The sequence below is a fragment of the Nesoenas mayeri genome (genome assembly GCF_963082525.1).
Source record: "Nesoenas mayeri genome assembly, chromosome: 3".
NCBI classification, from domain to species: Eukaryota; Metazoa; Chordata; class Aves; order Columbiformes; family Columbidae; genus Nesoenas; species Nesoenas mayeri.
Window position 1 is genome coordinate 43,718,634 of NC_137544.1, and position 20,242 is coordinate 43,738,875.

The 20,242-nt window shown below is 33.8% G+C and overlaps 1 protein-coding gene across 8 annotated transcripts in view; it reads right to left on the reverse strand.

Moving 5' to 3' along the window:
• Nucleotides 1-20,242, reverse strand: part of ASCC3 (activating signal cointegrator 1 complex subunit 3) — a 267,877-nt gene that overhangs the window by 117,284 nt on the left and 130,351 nt on the right. For 7 of the 8 annotated variants that reach the window (XR_013921970.1, XM_080341877.1, XM_080341876.1 and 4 more), the window contains one exon: nucleotides 18,003-18,137. Coding sequence is in view for 7 of the 8 variants with exons in the window: in XM_080341877.1 (XP_080198003.1) it covers nucleotides 18,003-18,137 (135 nt within the window). In the remaining variant the exon portion in view is untranslated. Of the gene's footprint in view, nucleotides 1-17,589; nucleotides 17,760-18,002; nucleotides 18,138-20,242 lie in introns of those variants that run through there. The other variant, XM_080341882.1, reaches the window with a different exon arrangement.

The window sequence follows — 20,242 nt, forward strand, 5'->3', positions numbered from 1 at the left end:
TCCTTCTTATCTGTGTAAATTTCTAGAGTTATTGGTTTAATATTATTTTGTTTGAGAGCAAAATTCAAGAGTTTTTTATGTTTGATGGAATGAGTTGCCTGTTTGAGAGTCCTCAGTACAAATTCAGTCATAGGCGAAAAAAAGTTTCCACTAAAATCAGAAGCATAAACCTCATGAGGAATCCCGCCCTTACTCCCCCTAAATCATGAAAGAAAATGCTGGTACTGGTACTGCTTCAACCTCCACCTTTACACACAGAATATACTTTATATTATAGGACAGAAAACTGAATTTAGGTAAATCAAGATTGCTACTTTATCTGGTGACTTCCTGTATTTATGTTAGCCCCTTTATAGTCATAATAAATCCTGACATCTTTCCTTCAGAAAAAGAGAGAAACTCATAAAGCTATTTTGCGAAGCTGTATTCAAGAGCAATCAATCAGCCCCAAGCATTTTCTTCAACTAATCCCAGTTCTGATGCCTTAAACTATTAGTAATTCCAAACATATGATTAATAAGAGTAAATATAAACTTGAAAGAGATAAACATTGGATTTTTCTATTTATTATTAACTGTTATTCCAGTAATCAAAACAATTACTAACAGACACAGAAAAATAAATGCTTAAAACTGTCAAATTTTGGTAGCTTCCTAAAACATGCACTGTTCTAGAATTTATATTTTGGTTTTTTTTAAGCAACAGTTAATGTAGTCCATATTATATTACTACACAGTACTTTATACATACATATTATATAAGTATATTATACATTATACTTACTACACATGTGACTTATCTATCTTGTGTTTTATAATATAATCCATTAACATATGCAGAGAGACGGAAAGGAAGAACGAAGGAATAAGGAAAAAAGCCTCAGAAATTTCATATGTATGTGAAGAACCCATCTTTCAGATCATGCAGAGAGCTGCACTTCAGGCTAGATGCCTGGAAGGAGAATGTATTTATTTTTCATTCTGAATCTTCAAAATGCCATGAAGTGAAACAATGAACAAGGGCCTTCCACCTACCATAGAATCACCATACATGTGCATTAAAAATTATGGCCACAAGGTGGCTCTCAATACCCAGCATTGATAGTATAAATCTGAAAATGAAATTAAAAACAATCTCGATTAGCTTTGTTTTCTTAAAATTATAGGTGATATGTTTCACCTCACTTATTCTTAGAAACATTTATTTCCACCCTAGACAAATACTTTGAAGATATTTTAAATTTACTTGGCTCCTCAACATCATGAACCCTTATATAAAGAATTCCAATGAGAGATTTCCAGACTCATTCTGGAACAGCATCATTTTCCTCTAGTCACATATTTCCCCCAATATCTGAGCCCTTTTGATAAGTGGAATTCATATATATGTAACTGAAATAATTAATTTACTGCTTTTGATTAATTTAGTTTTCAACTATTTACCAGTAACGGTTCTGTTTCATGATGAAAAATGAAACTTCTACACAAAGCATGAATTTCCATGTGGATAGAATCTTATATATCCTGCTTTTTTCCAATATGCTCTAGCTATATTCTTTATGTTCTTAATGACCATTTTATTTTTCCTTTTACAGGTTTATTAATAGTTGTGGGTTTTGTTGGCAACCTTCCACCCATTTCTGCAGTTATTTTAGTTTCAAAAATATTTCTGTTTTCATTTAACATTTATTTTCCCACAAGTATGGAAATTTGAAATTTAAAGAAACTGGACCACGTAGGAAAAAATAATAAATAGGGCTATAATTGTCAAACCAGTAAAGAATTATTACTTGATTCTGAACCAATGCATTGTAGACCTGTACAGTACTGTGAAAGGACAGAAGTCTTTAAATCATCATCTTGGATATACTCCTTTGACAAGAGATCTTGGTGGTTACTTCAAGGAATATGCTCCCTCGCAGGAACAAAATCTAACAGAATACCTGAAAATAACTATTACAGCTGTTTTGAAAATACAGGCCCATGGAGCAAGAAACCAGGTATGCTTTCAATGCTATGCCGCAGTATACACACTTTTTTACTACACTGTAACTATTGAATCAAGAGCCCAGAAAATGACTTCTGAGTGTAAGGGATCATAAAAAAATTCTAAGTAATACTGGTGAACCTATATGAGAGTTTTTAACCCATGCATCACTGGGACAAATTCACATTTTCTTATTGCTTTCAGTTCCAGAAGCTCGCAGAAAAGCCACATCTGCAAAAAGTTAAACACTGTGCTGTGTTTTCTCTACGAAATACTATTTTGTGCTGTATTATGTCCTTAGGGCTTAATCCAAAACCAACAGTCTATTTCCCATTAGCTTCAATATGTTTTCCAATTAGATCCTTCAACTGCAAACCAGCTAGGATGCTGTTCAATTATTCAGCAATACTACAGTTTAAATGAAAACACAGCAATAAGATGCTAAAGGTTTCAGACTCTTTCCAGATCTGTGATTGTTGTCCTTGATAAACATACATAGCAAAATTCTTGGAAAAAAGTGATCTCTAGAATCAAAGACTTTGTACTGGAGTCCTACAATTGATGACAGAATTCATGTATATCAAAGCCAGAGGTACCCTCACAGACAGAAAATATGCATTGTTTTTCATCCTTGATGCAACGGCCTTTGATTGCTGAGCTAAATGCTTTTGTTATTATTACAGATTCTAGAGAGGTTTCTGCAAAGCTTCTGATACTCTAAATTCTAGAACCTAAGGGTTTGCCATTCAGTACTAAGTTTTTAGCATTTTGTCAGCAGTTCTCAATATTTTAGAACTTCCATGTTTATAAGCAAATGTTGACTTCACACAATTTTTATCTATCTTCAAAAAAATAAGAGAAGATACAGAAGAACGCCCATTACATCAATTACTAAACTAGAGGTCATAACTTTAAAAGCAGAAATAATTACAGTTTTGCACATGGTAAATTCAAATTTTATCTCATAATGTTCGTACTCATAATCAAAATGAATCATACAGTGTCACCTATAGAAAACGACAGATCCTCATAGTAGTCAGCAGAAATCAATGTGGCTGCTTCAAAAACATCGCTCAAGGTCATAATTCAAATAGATAACACGTTTTTAGAGAAGCTCTTGCAAGTCCTTATTTGGAAAAAAACCACTTTAATTCAGAAGAAAAAACATATCAGAAACCTTGACCATGTTGATGCATAAGATTTCTGAAGTGGAGGTTGAATTTGCCAGCAAAAACTGAGCAGCAGTCAGTGAACGTTGCCTCTCAAAGAACCAAGGTGCTGCAAACTCTTGCTCACGAGTACTTGGTTGGTGTGCAAGGTAGACTACACTAGGCCTTGCTGAGTTCAGGCAATCAGCAGCTGTACACATAACTCTTTTACCCAGGTAACAACTATTATGTTAGACAGTTATACAATATTCCTAATTATTTTTCTTATCTGAAGATATTTTTTGATTGTTAGGAAAATGTATCTTAATAGAAATGCTTTTACTTATCTTTACCTACAAAAACTTAATTTTGGTCTTAGTCCACTTGTATCTATTGGGAAACATGTACAATTGGCTAATTGTACAGCTAACCTTTACTAAGCTTTATCAAAATCTTCCAGTATTTGAGGAAGTGGCCTATGTTCACACCTGTCTCAGCAATTCAGATTTTCACAGTTTCTGACTTCTGTCACTGAAAAGATTCAGCAGAGAAGCTGTGCAGAAACTTTTGAAATCTTGTATGTGGTTTTCTTACAGAGGTGATAAACCATCACAATATAGCAAAGCTTATATACAGATAAATATTTTCAGTAAAGATTTGCATGTGTTTCATTAGACTTTTTAAATGGCTGGGTAGAACAGATATCTGAAGGTGGGATACACAAAAGATATATTAGCATTTTGATTTCTATTGCAAGGGGCACAAAACAGAAATGTGAGAAGCTTCATTGTGAGGTACAAGGCAGGATAAAGTTATGAGGTGCCCTGGCTGCACAAGCACTGGCAGAAAGATGACAACTCCAATATATGCTGGCACCATTCTTTATTAAAGAGGTAAAAAAGAACTATCTATTTTATTACAATTGAAATGGACCCATGGCTGATTAACTAATTGTTCATATCAATATTGATAAAGCAAGATACCATAGTGCTTATAATCACATACTGGTTTTATATATACTCTATTGCAGTAATCACAGTTTAACTTCCACTACTTTTCACTTAAGAAAATATCCAAAATATTTGCTATGATCTCCTAACTATTATTGATTATTGAAACAACAAAATATTCTTCTGCAAAGACAGGATGACGCTGAGATGTTTTACTTGTCTAATTAGAACTGTTTTAAATGTGAACTATACAAGAAACATAAAATCTCAGCCAAAAATATTTCAAATCTGAAAGTCTTGTGTACATTTTTTGGAAAAGTTTTCAGGCCATATGCATTTCATCTGCAAATATGTCAAAACAGGATTTGTCTGGTTGTCTATTGTTTTTCTAGTTTTCCTTACAGGTTAGGAATGATTTTACCTAACAAAAATCTGAAGCTGAATAAAACCACTGCGAGAAATGCATTCCAATTCATCCCACACATTTGGTGTCCAAATATTCTAGATATACTACCCTGGTTTTTAATATTGTCTTAATATCCCATTCTAGAGAATGCATTAGAAGTGCCGAAAGGATTGTCTCAAATGGTTTTTCCATTTGGAGGCATTGCACACATGGGTTCTTAGAATTTCTTACAATAGTTAGTGCGTATATTATATATGACTGTTTCCTGGAGAAGAAACAGATTCTGCTGGTTCCAGAGTAGCTGGCAACATAATAGACATACATGTGATCAGAAACAAAATCTTGCTTCTTAGTCAAACTGGCTGACATAGTAAGTAAAGTCAGTATTTGATAGGAAGGAAATGTCCTAGGAAAAAAAAAACTTACTTCAGTATCAGTGTTTTTCAGTATGTCTTATCCAGGTACCAAAAATGACTTAGTTTAAGACCTTGTTTCATCAAAACCCTAAGAATTTTCCTGTAATAACATGTAAATAAAATTTTGAGTTCTAGAAGTTTACACATTTTCCATTTTTTTTAGCTTTATCGACTAAAATTAATTCTTCATCTACTTGTACTGATACTGTCCAAAGATGAAGGTATGTTTGGTGGGACGGGGATGTTGAACATTTAGTTTTTCTAAGAATTCATACTTAAGGTTTGTAATTCACAAGTCTCTTCATAATGCTGTCTTCCTATCTTCACTCTTCCAGCAGCTTCCCACAAGGCCTATGCTTCCAAATCTGCCTGTCATTTTTTTTAGCAATTTTATTTTCATTCTATAATACAGAGTAAGCTCCATTTTTGTAACCTACTAGTTTTCATTATAGTTCATGCACAGTTTGTCTATACTCCAGCCTTGTCAAAAACATGATGCTGCTAGTCCAGTTCCCACTTTCACCATCCATAACTTTTAATTCTAGTTCAGTCTCTTGGCCTAATGAACCAAAAATTATTAACATGGTACATGTACCAAAGTGTATCCAAATACACATTTATGTGATGCTCATTCGAAATCTCAGTAGTGGGAGGAAAAGAATACTGGTTTGTAGCTTTTTATGTTTTTTTGGAAATCTTCTCTAATCAATGTCTGGTGTTTTTGATGTAACAATCTGCTAGTAAAAAAAAAAAAAAGTTTCTGAAATAATTAAGTTGTTCAAAAGATTTGGCAAATTTAGGCAAAATTATCATTTTATTTTGTAATATGCAATAGTATCTGCCCAACTTAAAGCACAACTGTTTGTGGTTTTATACAATACAATGCTTTTCTCCAGGACAAGTATTTCCAATAAGCAGGGATTCTTCTGAATGTTGTTTGACTTTTGAAATCCCAGTTCAAAATAACCTGAAGATAAGACTAAATGTTGTAGATTTCAAACTTTCCACAACTCTTGGCCTCCTGCTATTAAGATATATTGGTGATATAAAACATATAGAGAATATGCTAAAACCCAGATACTATGATACATGTAATGCAACTTAAACCAGAAAAATAAAGATATGGCAATAAATATTTAGCAGTTCTCTGGAGAATACCTGCACAACTTTCCAAAAGTATGCTTAATTACATTTTAATCTATTTTGTTTTCTCCAAAGCACCACTAGCTCCCAGGATGTGGTATTAACAGACTGTAGGCCGAATTCAATTATCTCACTCTTAATATTGGCTTCTAATTGCTCTTTAAAATTCTGAAAAGTGTGCACTCATTTTATTCATTATTTCACAATTCATTTTAACTAGATGAAATTGCAAGCTTCAGCAGAAAAATTCTTCTGTCCAGTTCTGATCTGCTTTACATATTATGCAAATAAACTCAAGGAGTAGTTAAAAGCCCAACTAAAATTGCCAGAATGGAAGTAGAAAGTGGATGACAACTGAAACAGTGAGCATACATAGCTAAACAATTTTATCAAACCAAACTGTATTTGGAAAGCTTTCTTATTTTCAAAAGAAATGAAACTACGAATATGAGCTGAAGTGAAATTCAATATTTTTCTCCATCTGTTAACAAAATAATGTTTTCTAAATGAAAAACTGAATCAAACATCTCAATGTACCTTGGGAAACAAAAATCTAATGGTTGCCACAGTCTGTGCTCAACAGGAAGGTATGTATCAATAGGTAAGTGAACCGAATATTTCATGCAACAAGTGAATTTCTTTAATTGCACTTTTTATTATCAAGTTTTTGAAGAGGCAGTGTGACATAGTTTCCCATACTGCAGTGACCTTTTCCATCCAATTAGATGTCTATGAACATATATTTTTTGATTACAGTCAAAAGCTCCAATTTAAAAAAATTCACAGTCTAAAGACAACCTATACGTTTTTGTTTTACGATATAAATACATAAATTCACATGAATCCTCAGGAAGCAAAAGAAACATGTTCAGTTACTAATGATATTCTGAAGGGAAAACATCAAGCAATCCTAGAAGAAAGTGCATAGATTTATTCTACAGGATAACTGTGAACTACATGTTTTGTTCTGAATTTTATTTTAGGGAAAAAAACTACAAAGAATATTGTGTGATGGCCGCACATTTAAAGCAATGACCAACCACTTAAAAAAACCCATTATCTCCTTCATTTACAACCCCAAAGAACAGTATTTTTAGACTTCCGCAACGGTCCTTTAAAAGTCATCTGTGATGTTAGAGAAAATACAAGATCAAATACAATTCATAGGACCTTGGAAAATTTAGTCTGTTCTATTCCTGTAAAAGAAAACAAATATAGTTCCTACCAGAACGTAACCACTGAGCAGTATCAAGTCTGTTTGAGAATCATGTAATTACCATGAAATACAAAGTACAACTGATCAACAGGCAGCATTCGCTGTCAGTGCACAAAGCAGAAAACCCACAAATTATTAATTTTCAATCATTACTCTTCATTACTAATAACTACTGTAGCTACGCTATTTCCTGATCAATGAATTCCCAAGTAGATAGGACTTTTAAAATACTATTTTCTAGTCAGCATATGGTTTCCATACTAAGCTGCTTAAATTGCATGTGACCAGAACCATTTGCCAGTATGGTTTAGTGCATACTATAAAGAAAAGGTGCCTGAAAAATATGATTATTGTCTAGAGTCTCACTGTGAACATATTGCACAAGATTATGCATTGCAGCCAAGAACTAACTGGCACATCTTGTAAAAGGAACGCAAGACCTAGGGGTCATTAGTAAATTAAGTATTTATTTTTTAATTTCTTGCCTGGAACAATCCCTAGGGATTGAAATTAGCTGAAAACAGCTGAGCTAACCAAGTTTTTTTAGGGAGGGCAGAAGAGGAGCTTGGGCAGAGAGCACCTATGCTGACTTTATCTTATAACTTGCTCTTGTTGGAGTGTTTACAAGTGACCAAGATATTGCCAGTCTTTGCAACTGTTAAATGACAGAATAAAACGTCACGAAAAGTGAGCTTTATCCTCTCAAGAAATCTTACGTATTTTTAATATAATTTTAATATATACCTGAACTTCATTAAACATGGTGAAAGCAGACACTGGCAAAAATAAAAAGTGGGCTGTGTTACTGAAGTGGAAAGAGTGTGGTCCTGTGAATATGAAAACAATCATACTGTTCTTCTTTTGTGTGCGTGTATTTTTGGGGGATGTGTGGCTTTTGTTTTTCCTCTCCTGAATGCCACTGAACTTTTCTTTTGAAATGTGTTTGTTTACTATGAGCGTGGCTATTCGATATCCATATAAACTTTATCTAAAAATGAGATTTCAAGTTGCAATCATCTTACCCAGGGAAGTTACCAACTAGTCAATTCTTTGAAAATACATGGCAAACTTTTCTTTTTGACCTGGATAACGTGTTAAAACATTCTAGCAGCTAACTAAAGGAGATTTTGACAGGTAAAGGCAAAAAAGAATGATGAGTGGCTTTTCTTTCATCAGTGCCCCAGAATGAGTTTAAAATGAGGAAATACAAGATCACAAATTCTTACATAAGAAATAGCTAAGAATGCATAGGAAAATGGTGAGATATATTATACTTTTAATAGGTTCACTTATATTGAAACAAGTTAGTTTTACAGTATTATCAACTTCTACGCCAATTTTACAGGAAAAAAAATAGACAATGTGCTGGTACTGACTGTGCAAGCTCCTGCAGAATGAACCAAATAACTTGTTAGAGCTACTCATTACAGGAAGGAATGTCATAGCCTGACATCAAGGAATATAAGGCCAACAGGGCCTAATATTGTTCCCATATCCCAGAGAGAAAGAAGTTTCAGTGTATTTTAATTAAAGACATAAAAAAAAAAATCTTAGAGTGAATTAAAAATTACAATTAAAAACATTATTTTAAAAAATGCAACTTTGAATTTCAGCTTCTGTTTCTACAAGTACAAATAAAAAAGACATTTTTCAAAAATGTATTTACTTTAAGATATGAATTGACTGAATAGAAATCCTGCAGTACCTTGCAGGAGGCTGCAACAGACTTCATTTAAAGAAAGAAGCTTGATCATATTATAAATATGACAACAGTTTCAAATTATATTACTAAGTGCATTTAGTATTTAATCAGAAATTTTGTCAACAATGAAAGGGGATGCTATAAACAACACATTATCCTACAGTTTATCAGAGAATTTCTATGGAAGATTAGTAAGAAAAGACATTAAACGTTACATTTACAGTAATGAAAACCATTACCCATTTTAACCTGAATGACTCTGAAATGGCTGAAACAAACATTAGCACCCCTGTCGGCTGTATTTGCAACCTCAGAGATCATTCTAGAAAAAGATCTGCTAAACCATTTTGCTTCTGGGAGTCCCATTACTAACATAGCTCAGCTTCTCGAAGTAGAACAAATATTCATGAGGCAGATTTCCAATGATAAACAGGACAAAAGTAAGCATTGTTGCTTCTCATGTTGCCATTCATGATAGATGAAAATAGAATATATGATCAAGTCCATAGGTTAGGGGAAAAAAAAGTCCATAAAAGTCCATCTTATTTTTCACAGGACAGCAGAAGACTGTTACTTGTTACCTCAGTGCTTTAGGTATCAGAGCTCAAAAGACAAGCCAACAAATCTGAAATCCTTGGACCTGAGACTGATTTTCAGAAGGATAGCTGATAACAGAATTCAACCTATACCATATATTTTATACTTTCTGATTCATAATAAAAACACTAGAAAATTCCAGTGGGCTGTACACAATGTACAAGAGTACACAGAACTACAAATAGAAAACAGAACTACAAATCTAAAGCTGTGCAAATATCATTTCTAGAGTGACACATAAAAAAGTAACTACCATAATAATAGAAATATACATCAAAACTCAAGTGTTTTTCCTTTTTAAAGGTCAGGAAAAGTAAAAGTAAAAATAAATTGTTTACTGTTTCTGTCAACTTTTTATTAGTTTCCAATGATTAACACTTAAAATAAGTCTAATATATAGGAATTCTGCTAGAAAAAATTGAAGGCAACATTTTTCTATATTTCACAAGATATTTTTCTGTAAATTAGCCTCTCCAATATCTATTGTCCATCTAAATAACTCTTAATAGTAAATTCCATAGTCCCATTCATTAAAACAGCAGGATCACTCTATACAGAACACATTTTTCTTTAACAAGTCAATTGTTAGGACCACATCATCTCATGAAATTTGTCCCCAGCATTTAAGCAGGACTACTGAATAAAATATCCTATGAAAGAAATATGAAGAGCTTCATTCCATTCTCTGAGAAATAATTTGCAAATATTTTTCATAAGTAAAAAAAATAGTGATTATTAAAAACAGGGTACTTCAATATATGTTTGACATTTAATATAGTCTAATGTATTTGAATACATATCCTCATTTTATTTTTATAGTTTTTTTAATGGCATGTCAAATATTAGATATGTTATTAGTAAAACAAAAATAAAATGAGGATTTGCTCTGAAATAATTAAATGTCAAACAAATGATTACATGTCAAATATTTGATGAATGTTCTCTAAAAATTAATTTCTAATCATTTAAAAACATTTGACAGATAATTAAGAGGATTAGTAAAATTGCTTTCAAATTTTAAAGGCCAGAAAAGAATACAATGCTTTTAACTATTCTATTTTTCACTTTCTCCTGTGTGTTCAAGTAGCCTTCACTTAACACTTGCTGTGTCTAGACTAGAACATGCAAGATTTGAGCATTACTTATTCTTGTAAGTTATGCACTGGATTTCAGATATTTCTAAACACCATTTTCATCCATTACAGGGAACAGTGTATACAGAATACAAAATAAGTATTGTATTACATTATCAAGATTATTCTCTTGCCAGATATTACTAAATTTCACGTCAACCGAAATGGCAAGATCGAATGGCCTGCACTCTGATAATTTTGGGAACTGTGCCAATAGACATCCCTTTATACAAGATAGCTCTTGTCAGACAAACATGATATTATCATTATGGAGCTTAAATTAATCACTCTGCATCACACAGCATTGATATAATACAGTTAGACTTCTGTCAGAAATTCCATTTATATGGTATGGCTCTAGGAATTTAGTACTATATAAAATGAACTTCACTTATTAAGGAGATTAAAATTAGGAAATGATGATCAAATAAATTAATTGTATATAGAAACTTTGACCTGGCAGGATGTCTAATGAGGTTCTTCAGAGTTCAAATTTGACCCATGGATATTTCATATTTGTATTGGTAATCAAAAATTTAAAATGTGATCATGCTGATTAAAAGTACAGTTTGGAAATCCAAAGCGCTCTGAAGGAACGCTAAATGCTTGCAAGGACAGATCAGTTCCACAGTGCCATTTGGCTCACCTACAGGTTGAGTTTTCAGATAACTGGGAACAAAGAACATTGGTTGTGTTTTGAGAATGCATTTTAAAAAGAACCCTAAAAAACTTTTACAAGTCATGTGTTCTATCATGTTAACACTCATTTTATTGCAGAAGATGTATCTGATTTACAGTATAAGGTGTAAGAATTGCTGTGCCAGGTCAGACTGAGTCTGTCTAGAGTAGTCTCTCTGAACAGCAAATGCCTAAGGAAAAGTATGTATCAATGCTCTTCCCAGTACATTCTCCTGGCTACCAGAAATCTGTCATTAAGAGACGTACTGAGTAGCTTTATGTACCCCAATAACAATTCACTATTATTTAAATGAATAAGAACTTTCACAGTGAAAAAATCTAGATTAGTGAAGAGAACCAGCTCTAGCGCAGTAGGCGGGCCAATTCAGACATAAAGAAATACACATATCAGTGCTATACGCATGTTAAAAATTGCTGCTGAAGCACAAACAGAAATTCAGGCCTTGCTCAGTTCTCTACATCACATTAAAAACATTTCACAACAGCTGGTCCTTCTTGTCCACAAAAACTATGAATCCATTACTGTGTCTGCAGTGTTTCCAACAACTCTGACTCAGTCTGTTCCAAACCATACTTGCTGCAGTAACAAGGTGGGGTTTTTGTTTGCTTTTGTTTTCCTGACTGTTTTAATGGTAGAAAACTGAACAGTTATAATTCCTGGTGACATTCACTTATGCCTATATATGTAGGCTCTGTCTGTACATCTCTAAAGTACTGAAGTTCCTTATCCAGTAAATCTTTCTAATATTAGAAGTACCAGAGGAGGAGCAAATTTCTACACTTTCAGGTTACTTGAATGTAGATGTGTATTTCACTTGTTTTAGGCAGTGCTACTCCAGCCTTAGGTGTTTAATAATGGGATAGGTTTACTTTGGAGAGCAGGAAGAGAAAGTTAAAGGAAAAAAAAAAATCTCCTCGTATCCAGCTTGACTTTGCTGTGCCTGCGACACTGAAACCTTTAGAAATTTTAGTGCAGAAAAATCCTATGACAAAACATGTGATCATAAAACCCTTTGGTAAGATACACATACGTTACTGCTGCTGCTACAGTCACGTCTGTTAGAAATATTTACTGTTAAGCAAGAAAAAAAAATCTAGACTGAGCAGTAGCAGTTTTAATAACAATGCCCCACATGCTCTAATCACTGAAATCTTTGGTGTACTCATAAGTCTCAATATGTTAAACTTAATTGCTCAGCGAAATGTTGCCAGCATATTACTCACTTTATGATTACTGATGATTGTTTATCCCTTGGCAGAATATATATATATTTTTTGAGCAGTATTCTTATTGTGATAACTATATATAAATAAAAATAGGCCTCAGGGATAAATGACATAAAATCTAATCATATATATTATTATTATCATTTATAATTATTTCAATACATGATATGCATTTTTATTTTAAACAGCAACAAGTTTCCTATGAACAGGGAATACATATTAGATTGCCTTTATATCTTAAAAAATTTCAGGTAACAAGAGACAGAACCATGGAAATAACTAGTTTTTATGGTAAGAAAAATTAAAATAATTTGACTTTGTTGAATGAATCCTGAAAGAGGACAAATGGAAGTATGTAGGGAAAAGTTATTGGTGATGTTTTGCCACACACTTCAGTATGACTAGGCCTTCACTCTATTTTTATTATTCCCATTACTAATTTATTTATGTGCATCAATGAAGAAACCCTTAAGCACACTGGAGTATATAATTTGTATAATTATAATAACAACGGTAATAACAATATTTTTGTCCAAGATCTACATCCTATTTACATGCATAAGAAGGAAAATGTGAATTTGCATTAACGTAAAATGTGCACCACATGTACTGGTCACTGTAAGAATTTAATGAATTATTCTGTCTCTTGACAGTCATTGTAAGACTCAAAGCAGCAACAAGAACATTATGTGACCTCTGCTGGAGAACACAATTCTCTCTCATTCATTGCTATGGTCTTCACACCTCTTCCTTCTTATCAGTCCCCAGTTATAAATTTGTTCTGTTATTAGGAGTCATACTTCTTCTTCTTGCTTTCCAAGAAAATAATCACCAGCTGTGTTTGTAAGTGCATTTGCCCCCATCTTTCATGCTCTTCCTAGGTACTAATTCTTAAGAACTTTTCAAATTCTATTGGGAAAGATTCCATAATTACTCACATTACACTTCAATGCTTCAAGTTACCCAGTAAGATCTAAGAACACGGGGAAGTGTGCATACCATTCAAGTCACACTGAGCTTGTTTCCACAGCTTTTCCTGAAAAAGCATGCTGCTTACAGTTTTATGTTAAAAGCAAAGAGTAGTTTCCCCACGTAAGAGTTCAAATTCCCTTGGGAATTTGCTTAGAGTACTAAGTACATTTCACAAGAACAGATCAAGTGACAATATTTTATTCACATTTTGTATTAATAGCATTTAAAGCTAATCTTACAACTTAAATATTCATTCTCATTACCTCTCCCTTCCCCAATTTCTTTCCCACTAACTACATCATGATGCTAAGCCATCACTGCTTTCACCGAAGGTGAACTCCTCCCTAAGCCATTTCTCCAGTGTAAAATCAGAGAGATTTATCTACTTCATGGAAACTTCCCAGGGGATTCTACCAGGTAATTCTCTGAATAAGCAAAAAACTGCTCTCCTAAAGACCACAGTCCTAACTTGCTATTTACTGTCACGACTTTCCTCTGAATACTGAGCTTAATCACTGCAACCAAACTTGCCATTCATGGTAAAGTCACCTCCCATTCTCCCCTCTTTGAGCAGGAAGTCAAGTAGCGGCCTGTTTGGATTCAAAAACTGTGTCTGAATGTAGCCTATGAACCTCACGGATTGCCCGAATAATTCTACCAACCCAGAAAATGGTTGAAATTTCCTCTCAAAATGAAGGCCTGCCAGCAGGAGACTTCTGCCAGTAGCTACTAGTAAGTCACATCCACCACCTCCCCATGGACAGCTGGTCCAAAACAGACCTCAACCACAACCTCTCTGTCTGTTCCTTCCTGCTCTGATCCTCATCCAGATGGGAGCTGCGCGTGGCCAGTTTCACTGTGGAGCTCTGCACAGCCAAAGATCTACCAGGGACCACAACTCCATCTCCTCCTCCTCCCTGTCTGTCCTTTCCAATATGGTACATAGGATCCATTGCCTCAGAGATGCCATCTGCCTGCTACATCCACAAGTACTATATCGCATCAAAACACATTCATATTACACATTACATTCTGAAGCAGTCACAAATGCTATAAACACAGTTGACTCTTCTTTTTTGCTGTAGTTTAGACTGATCATAGAATCATAGAATGTCCTGAGTTGGAACGGACCCACAACGATCATAGAGTCCAACTCCTGTCCCTGCACATGACAACCCCACAGTTCACACCATGTGTCCAAGGGCTTATCCAGCCTCTTCTTGAACACTGTCAGGCTTGGGGCTGTGACACCTCCCTGAGGAGCCTGTTCCAGTGCTCCACCACCTTCTGGGTGAAGAACCTTTTCTCAGTGTCCAACCTAAACCTCCCCTGGTTCATCTTCCTGACATTCCCTTGGGTTTTGTCACTGGTTGCTAAAGAGAAGAGTTCAGCGCCTGCCCCTCCTCCTCCCCTTGTGAGGAAGCTGTAAACCATGATGAGGTCTCCTCTTAGGTGTCCTCCAGGCTGAATAATATACTAATATACCTTTTAAAATACCTTTTACAGTACTATGACTCTAGGATTCCCAGCTCAAGCTGAAGAACTGTCAGGAAAGAAGTAAGCCAAAACCAGGCTACCCTGGCAAGCCAAATTCACCCCCTCATGGAAACAGACAACTAACTGAATGCATTCTTTGGCAGGTAGAATATGATCTAAAGATGAAAAGACAACTACTTTAAGGAACAGACAATGAGTGTATTAAAAAAAATACTGATTTCAAATGCACTTTTCATAATTAAAAAATAAATCAAAAGGGAATCTCTCCTTGCTAGCCTCACAAGTCTTATACTACTTAATGTAAAAGACACTGACATCTTAAGGAAAAGAAGCAGCCAACACTGGTACATGCTTCAAATTATTCTGTGTTTAAAGACTTCTTGTCATAATGTCTACTCATTACTTAAAAAAAAAGAAAAAAATTGAAATAAAAGGTTCAGGCATTTCCAATGGAGAATAATCATATCTCTCATATGATGACTACACTTCCTGTGATGACAGTTTTTAAATGTTTCAGGGAATTCCCAGTGAAATTTATCAAGCATCAATATAACCACTTAATATAGTGACATTTTGCTGGGAAACTCTCAGTTATTCTAATTTTTATTTATTGCTTTACCTTTCTAAGATTCTGAGGCAGCGCAATCAGAACTATAGTCTCTGGTTGTACTATAGTATGTGAAATAGTTCTTCACAGTACCACTCATGCTTCTTCAATTACATTTTATAATATACAGATCCATAAACCTCCTGGGCAAAATAAGTACTTTTGCTATTGTAATAATGCAGAAAGTAGTCAAAAGGATCAAAGATTCCCATGAAATATAAGAGAAGAAATCATTTGCTTTTAATTACAATGAAGATCAATTTGCTTTATTACAAATGTTAGAAAACTTTTGTTCTCCTAAAGCAAAGTCAGCTTTTCTACAGTCTTTCACACAGATCAACATTTGGAACTACAATCCTCAAACAATCCAAAATGTTATTTAGAACATATGCTGGGACTCTTTAACAATTGTATGTGGGCTGGAGAAGCAGGGGACAGAAGAAAGAACAAGGAAAGTTGCTATTTTGCTCAGTATGCCCCAGATTTCAGTGTGATGCTTAAATACTCTTAGAAAAATAAGTTATTTCAGATAACTTATAACTTCAGATAAGTCAACCAACCTATAGGGCAATTTATCTACCACTGTCTTAATTTGCACTATAAATGCTGCCTTAATGACTATCCAAGCACAGGTAGCAAAAACCTGTATTCCCAATAGGTTGCAGAACTTTTCTCTGTTACGTTCCTGCGGTTCCCATCAACATAAGAATATGCTTTCTAATTCAGTTAATCACAGAATGAAGAGAAGAACAAAATATGCAGCAGTATTTTTCACCAAAATACAGACTGAGTTGGACAAATAGTTCTTTGACAGATGCCTCACATAATATGCACTGCTGAAATAAGCATATAATTTTTCCTAACTTCTTTAGCAATTATTTTTGAGTGTCTAAATAAGCATTGGTACTTTCAGTAGCTTAAAATACTTTTTTTTTCTTTCTGTCTTAGCATTAATGAAATAATATTATTTTTAATAAACTAAGAGATTCAGATTTTGTTCTAATTTTGTTAATTACCAGTGTTACAGTAGAAACATGAGATCTCCAGGTTCAGGTCTTCTATTTTTCTAATGCAGCAAATATTAACCTCCACCAGAAAAAAAAAAGGGGGCTTTCTAATACGCTATTTTATGAAATATAAGGACATCAATTTATAAATTAGTATAGTAGTTTTTTTTTTTTTCTAAGTTATTATAGCTCTGAGAAGCATCCCAATGGAAAGAACATACTTGATCCTGATTTTTAAAAAATTTTCTCTAAATTTCAGAAACTTGAATTTACCAACTGTAACATCTATGCTCCATTCACAAATGCTAAGTCTGAATGAATCCTTTCACATTTTCTTCAGAGGTATAAAAGTAACATATTTATTAAATTTAAAGACAGACACAGAATTTAAAACCATCACACAATTTCTAATTCGCAGAGGCCCAAAATATTTCAGAGTTTATCAATACATTTGCAACTGGGAGAAGGTTTCTTATGCATACAGTAAATTTTCTACAAAGAATAAGTATCTCCTCTATGTTCTGCTATTTAGGTAAGGAGAGAAAAGAACATTATTTTTCAAGGAATATTAATTAACAAGACACTATAAACTCTAATCTTTAGACCTCAATTAATATCACTAAATGTAAATGTCAGATGTGACACTGAATTAAGAACTGTTTAAAAAACGTTCTCTCAGCAGAAATACTTGCATAGTGCTTGAATAGATGAAAAGAAGTTGTTGCAGACCAAGGTACTTCTGTATGTTATGTATTGGAAAAAAATTTGGAAGGTCAACCAACAATTCACACAAAGACAGAACTGTTAGAAAGCACAAAAATGTACACAGTTTCAGCTGGTAAGTACTTGGCCACTGCTCAACATACTAGTAACTTATGATCCATATACATATTTTTAAACAAGATCAGGTTAAGGGGGCTGAACCCCTGTGAGATTCAAATGGCTTTCCCACTTCTGACTTCGAAACAGATTACTTTTTGATTGCCCACTGTTAGTGGTTTCAGGACTTCCTGAGCTGCAGATTACATGAAGACTACTGTCAAGCAGTGCGAGCTGCAGAAAGCACAACATATTGTCAGCTTTTGTTTGAAAAACTAAAAGTAACAGCACTTTTATTTTCCTTCACCATTACTCTTTCCTCTGAACTACTCAGTTCAGCAATTCCACACAACCCTTCAGAGCAAAATATATCTTCCCAGAAGCTCAAAAATGCTTCATCTAGTCTCATCTTGGACTGTCATGTAAAAACATAAATTCAAGGATTGTAAAGACTACCAACATAAATTATTCACTTACCTGTTTTTCAGCTTGTCCATAATCCGATCCTTGGGGTGACAAAAAGTGACAAATATGACCATTGTTTTTTGCTTTTTCTCGAAGTCCCATAGCAGTTCGTACTGTGGCATTTCTAGCATGAACAAACACCATCACCTTAAGATAAAAAGAAAAAGGGCTGATGAGAAATAAAAAAAAGTCTTAATCAAGTCATGAAAACACTAATTACAAAATATTCCCTGTAGGAATGAAAAAAAAAATTAATACATAACACATTGATGAAAACTAATGTTGCTTTAGGGAAATTAAAGGGTGATGCTGCCTATATTGTATTTAATATTTTCAAAGAGCTTTTGAGAAGGTTCTCTTTTTAAAATTCTTTCATCTTTAAAAGACAGGAAATAATTGTTGGCAATAAACAGTTCATTTTCACAAAGCAGGGAGAGATTAACATTGATGTCAAAAGTTGTGTTATTTGACACATCCTAAATGGTCTGGAAAGCAAACAGTGAGGTGATAACTTTACTGGTGGTGTGACTTGACTGTGTGACACAGCTGAAACATGGGAAAGTTCGAGGGCCTGGCTCTTGAGTAAATGGCAAATACTGTTTTGCAAGTCCATCTAATTTTAATTGAAAATGTAACCATGAAGTTACAGTTCTTTTTTAAAGTAGTTTCAGTTGAATTTTTAGAGCGGTATTTCAAATTCCAGAGAATCATGGGTTTAATTTTGGGCTTTTTGGTACCATCATGCTTGTATCATCTTTAAGTGTATTACTGAATTACTTTAAATGAAACACTGTTAAGAAAGTTATCTGTATTTAGGGTATAATTAAACAAGTTATCGCCTCTGTTCTTAATTTGGAAATTTGTAATTTAATTACAAACGTATAATGTACATATAATTATATATAAAATTAGACACAATAATTGTGAATTTATATAAGTTTATAATTAAAACCACACAAATTAATTCAGGTGACAATTCAGAGATAAAAAGAGAAACAATATGTGCATAACTATTTGCTTACTGGGAGCAATTACTCCTCACCTGTTTTAACTCATTTGATACATCTTTCCATCCTCAATTTAGTAACGACTGCTACAATTATTAGCTTTCATCTGAGTAAAAATATTCTCAGATAAATGTCACAGTTAGCAACATACCAATTTTCTCTAACTTAAAAGCAACATACTGGCAAAGTCCTTTTTAAATTTCTTCAAAGAGTAAGAAAACCACAACATAACAAAAGTACAGTGTATGTCCCCACTGTCTTCATTAATTATTTAAGGATTACTTAGATTTTTTTCTATACAAAGCCTATACAAAAATGTATAACTACTCTAAACAGTAATTTCCTATATGTGACTTCATATACTCAAAGTAGAGCACCTCTTAACTCCATTGAAGCCATCTCTGTACATCACCAAATATGTTTGTAAAGAGCCAGCCCTACCTTTACAATTGAGATACAAAACCTTGTTAAATGTTTTCCCCAAAGAAGTTAGTAAGCATTTACCCAATACATTGTGAGACAGCAGTGAAGTCTTAAGAGGGTTAATTTAGCCTGTCCTAAGTGTGTCAGGGAATATTATATTTCAGTGTCAAAATCTCTGTGCATTAAATTATGCAAATAACCTACGAAAAGTAATTTAGAATAGAGAGAAGCGGTTCCACAGCTACAAGCTGTGTAATTAGATCTGTACTCTGCATTTCAAAGCCAGCTCTGGTGTATATAGCCCTAGTACTGAAAGCGTCTGCTGCTGCTCTCCTGCAACCAAAGCCTTTAAATAATAAAATATATACAAGAAAGAAGAAAGCAAATGTCTCTAGCTAGGTTACCTACCCAGAATTTTCTTAAAGTATGAAACAAATCAAACATTTTCACTAAAGACTTTGTCGAAAATTCACAAGAGGAAGTGCTTGCATTCCCCAGGTCATGTGTATTCCAGGTTGTCATCTTTCTGAAATGTCTTAGTGCATCACTAAAGCACTGAAAAACTTGCTATTATTCAAAATATCTATGAGAATGAGTACTTTTCTGTTATCAGAGGCATATAACTAGAGGCTAGTAGGACTTATATTTTTTCTTAGAGGAGAAAGAAAAAAGACACCAAGTGTATAGGTAACATAAGTGTCTAAAATAATTCATGAAAAATTATCATCAGGTACTTGAAATCCCTTGAAACACCTTTCTTCAAACTGGGACAGTAAAGATGCTTGAGCTAACTTTTGCTATTGGAAAATGTGTCTTCCAAAC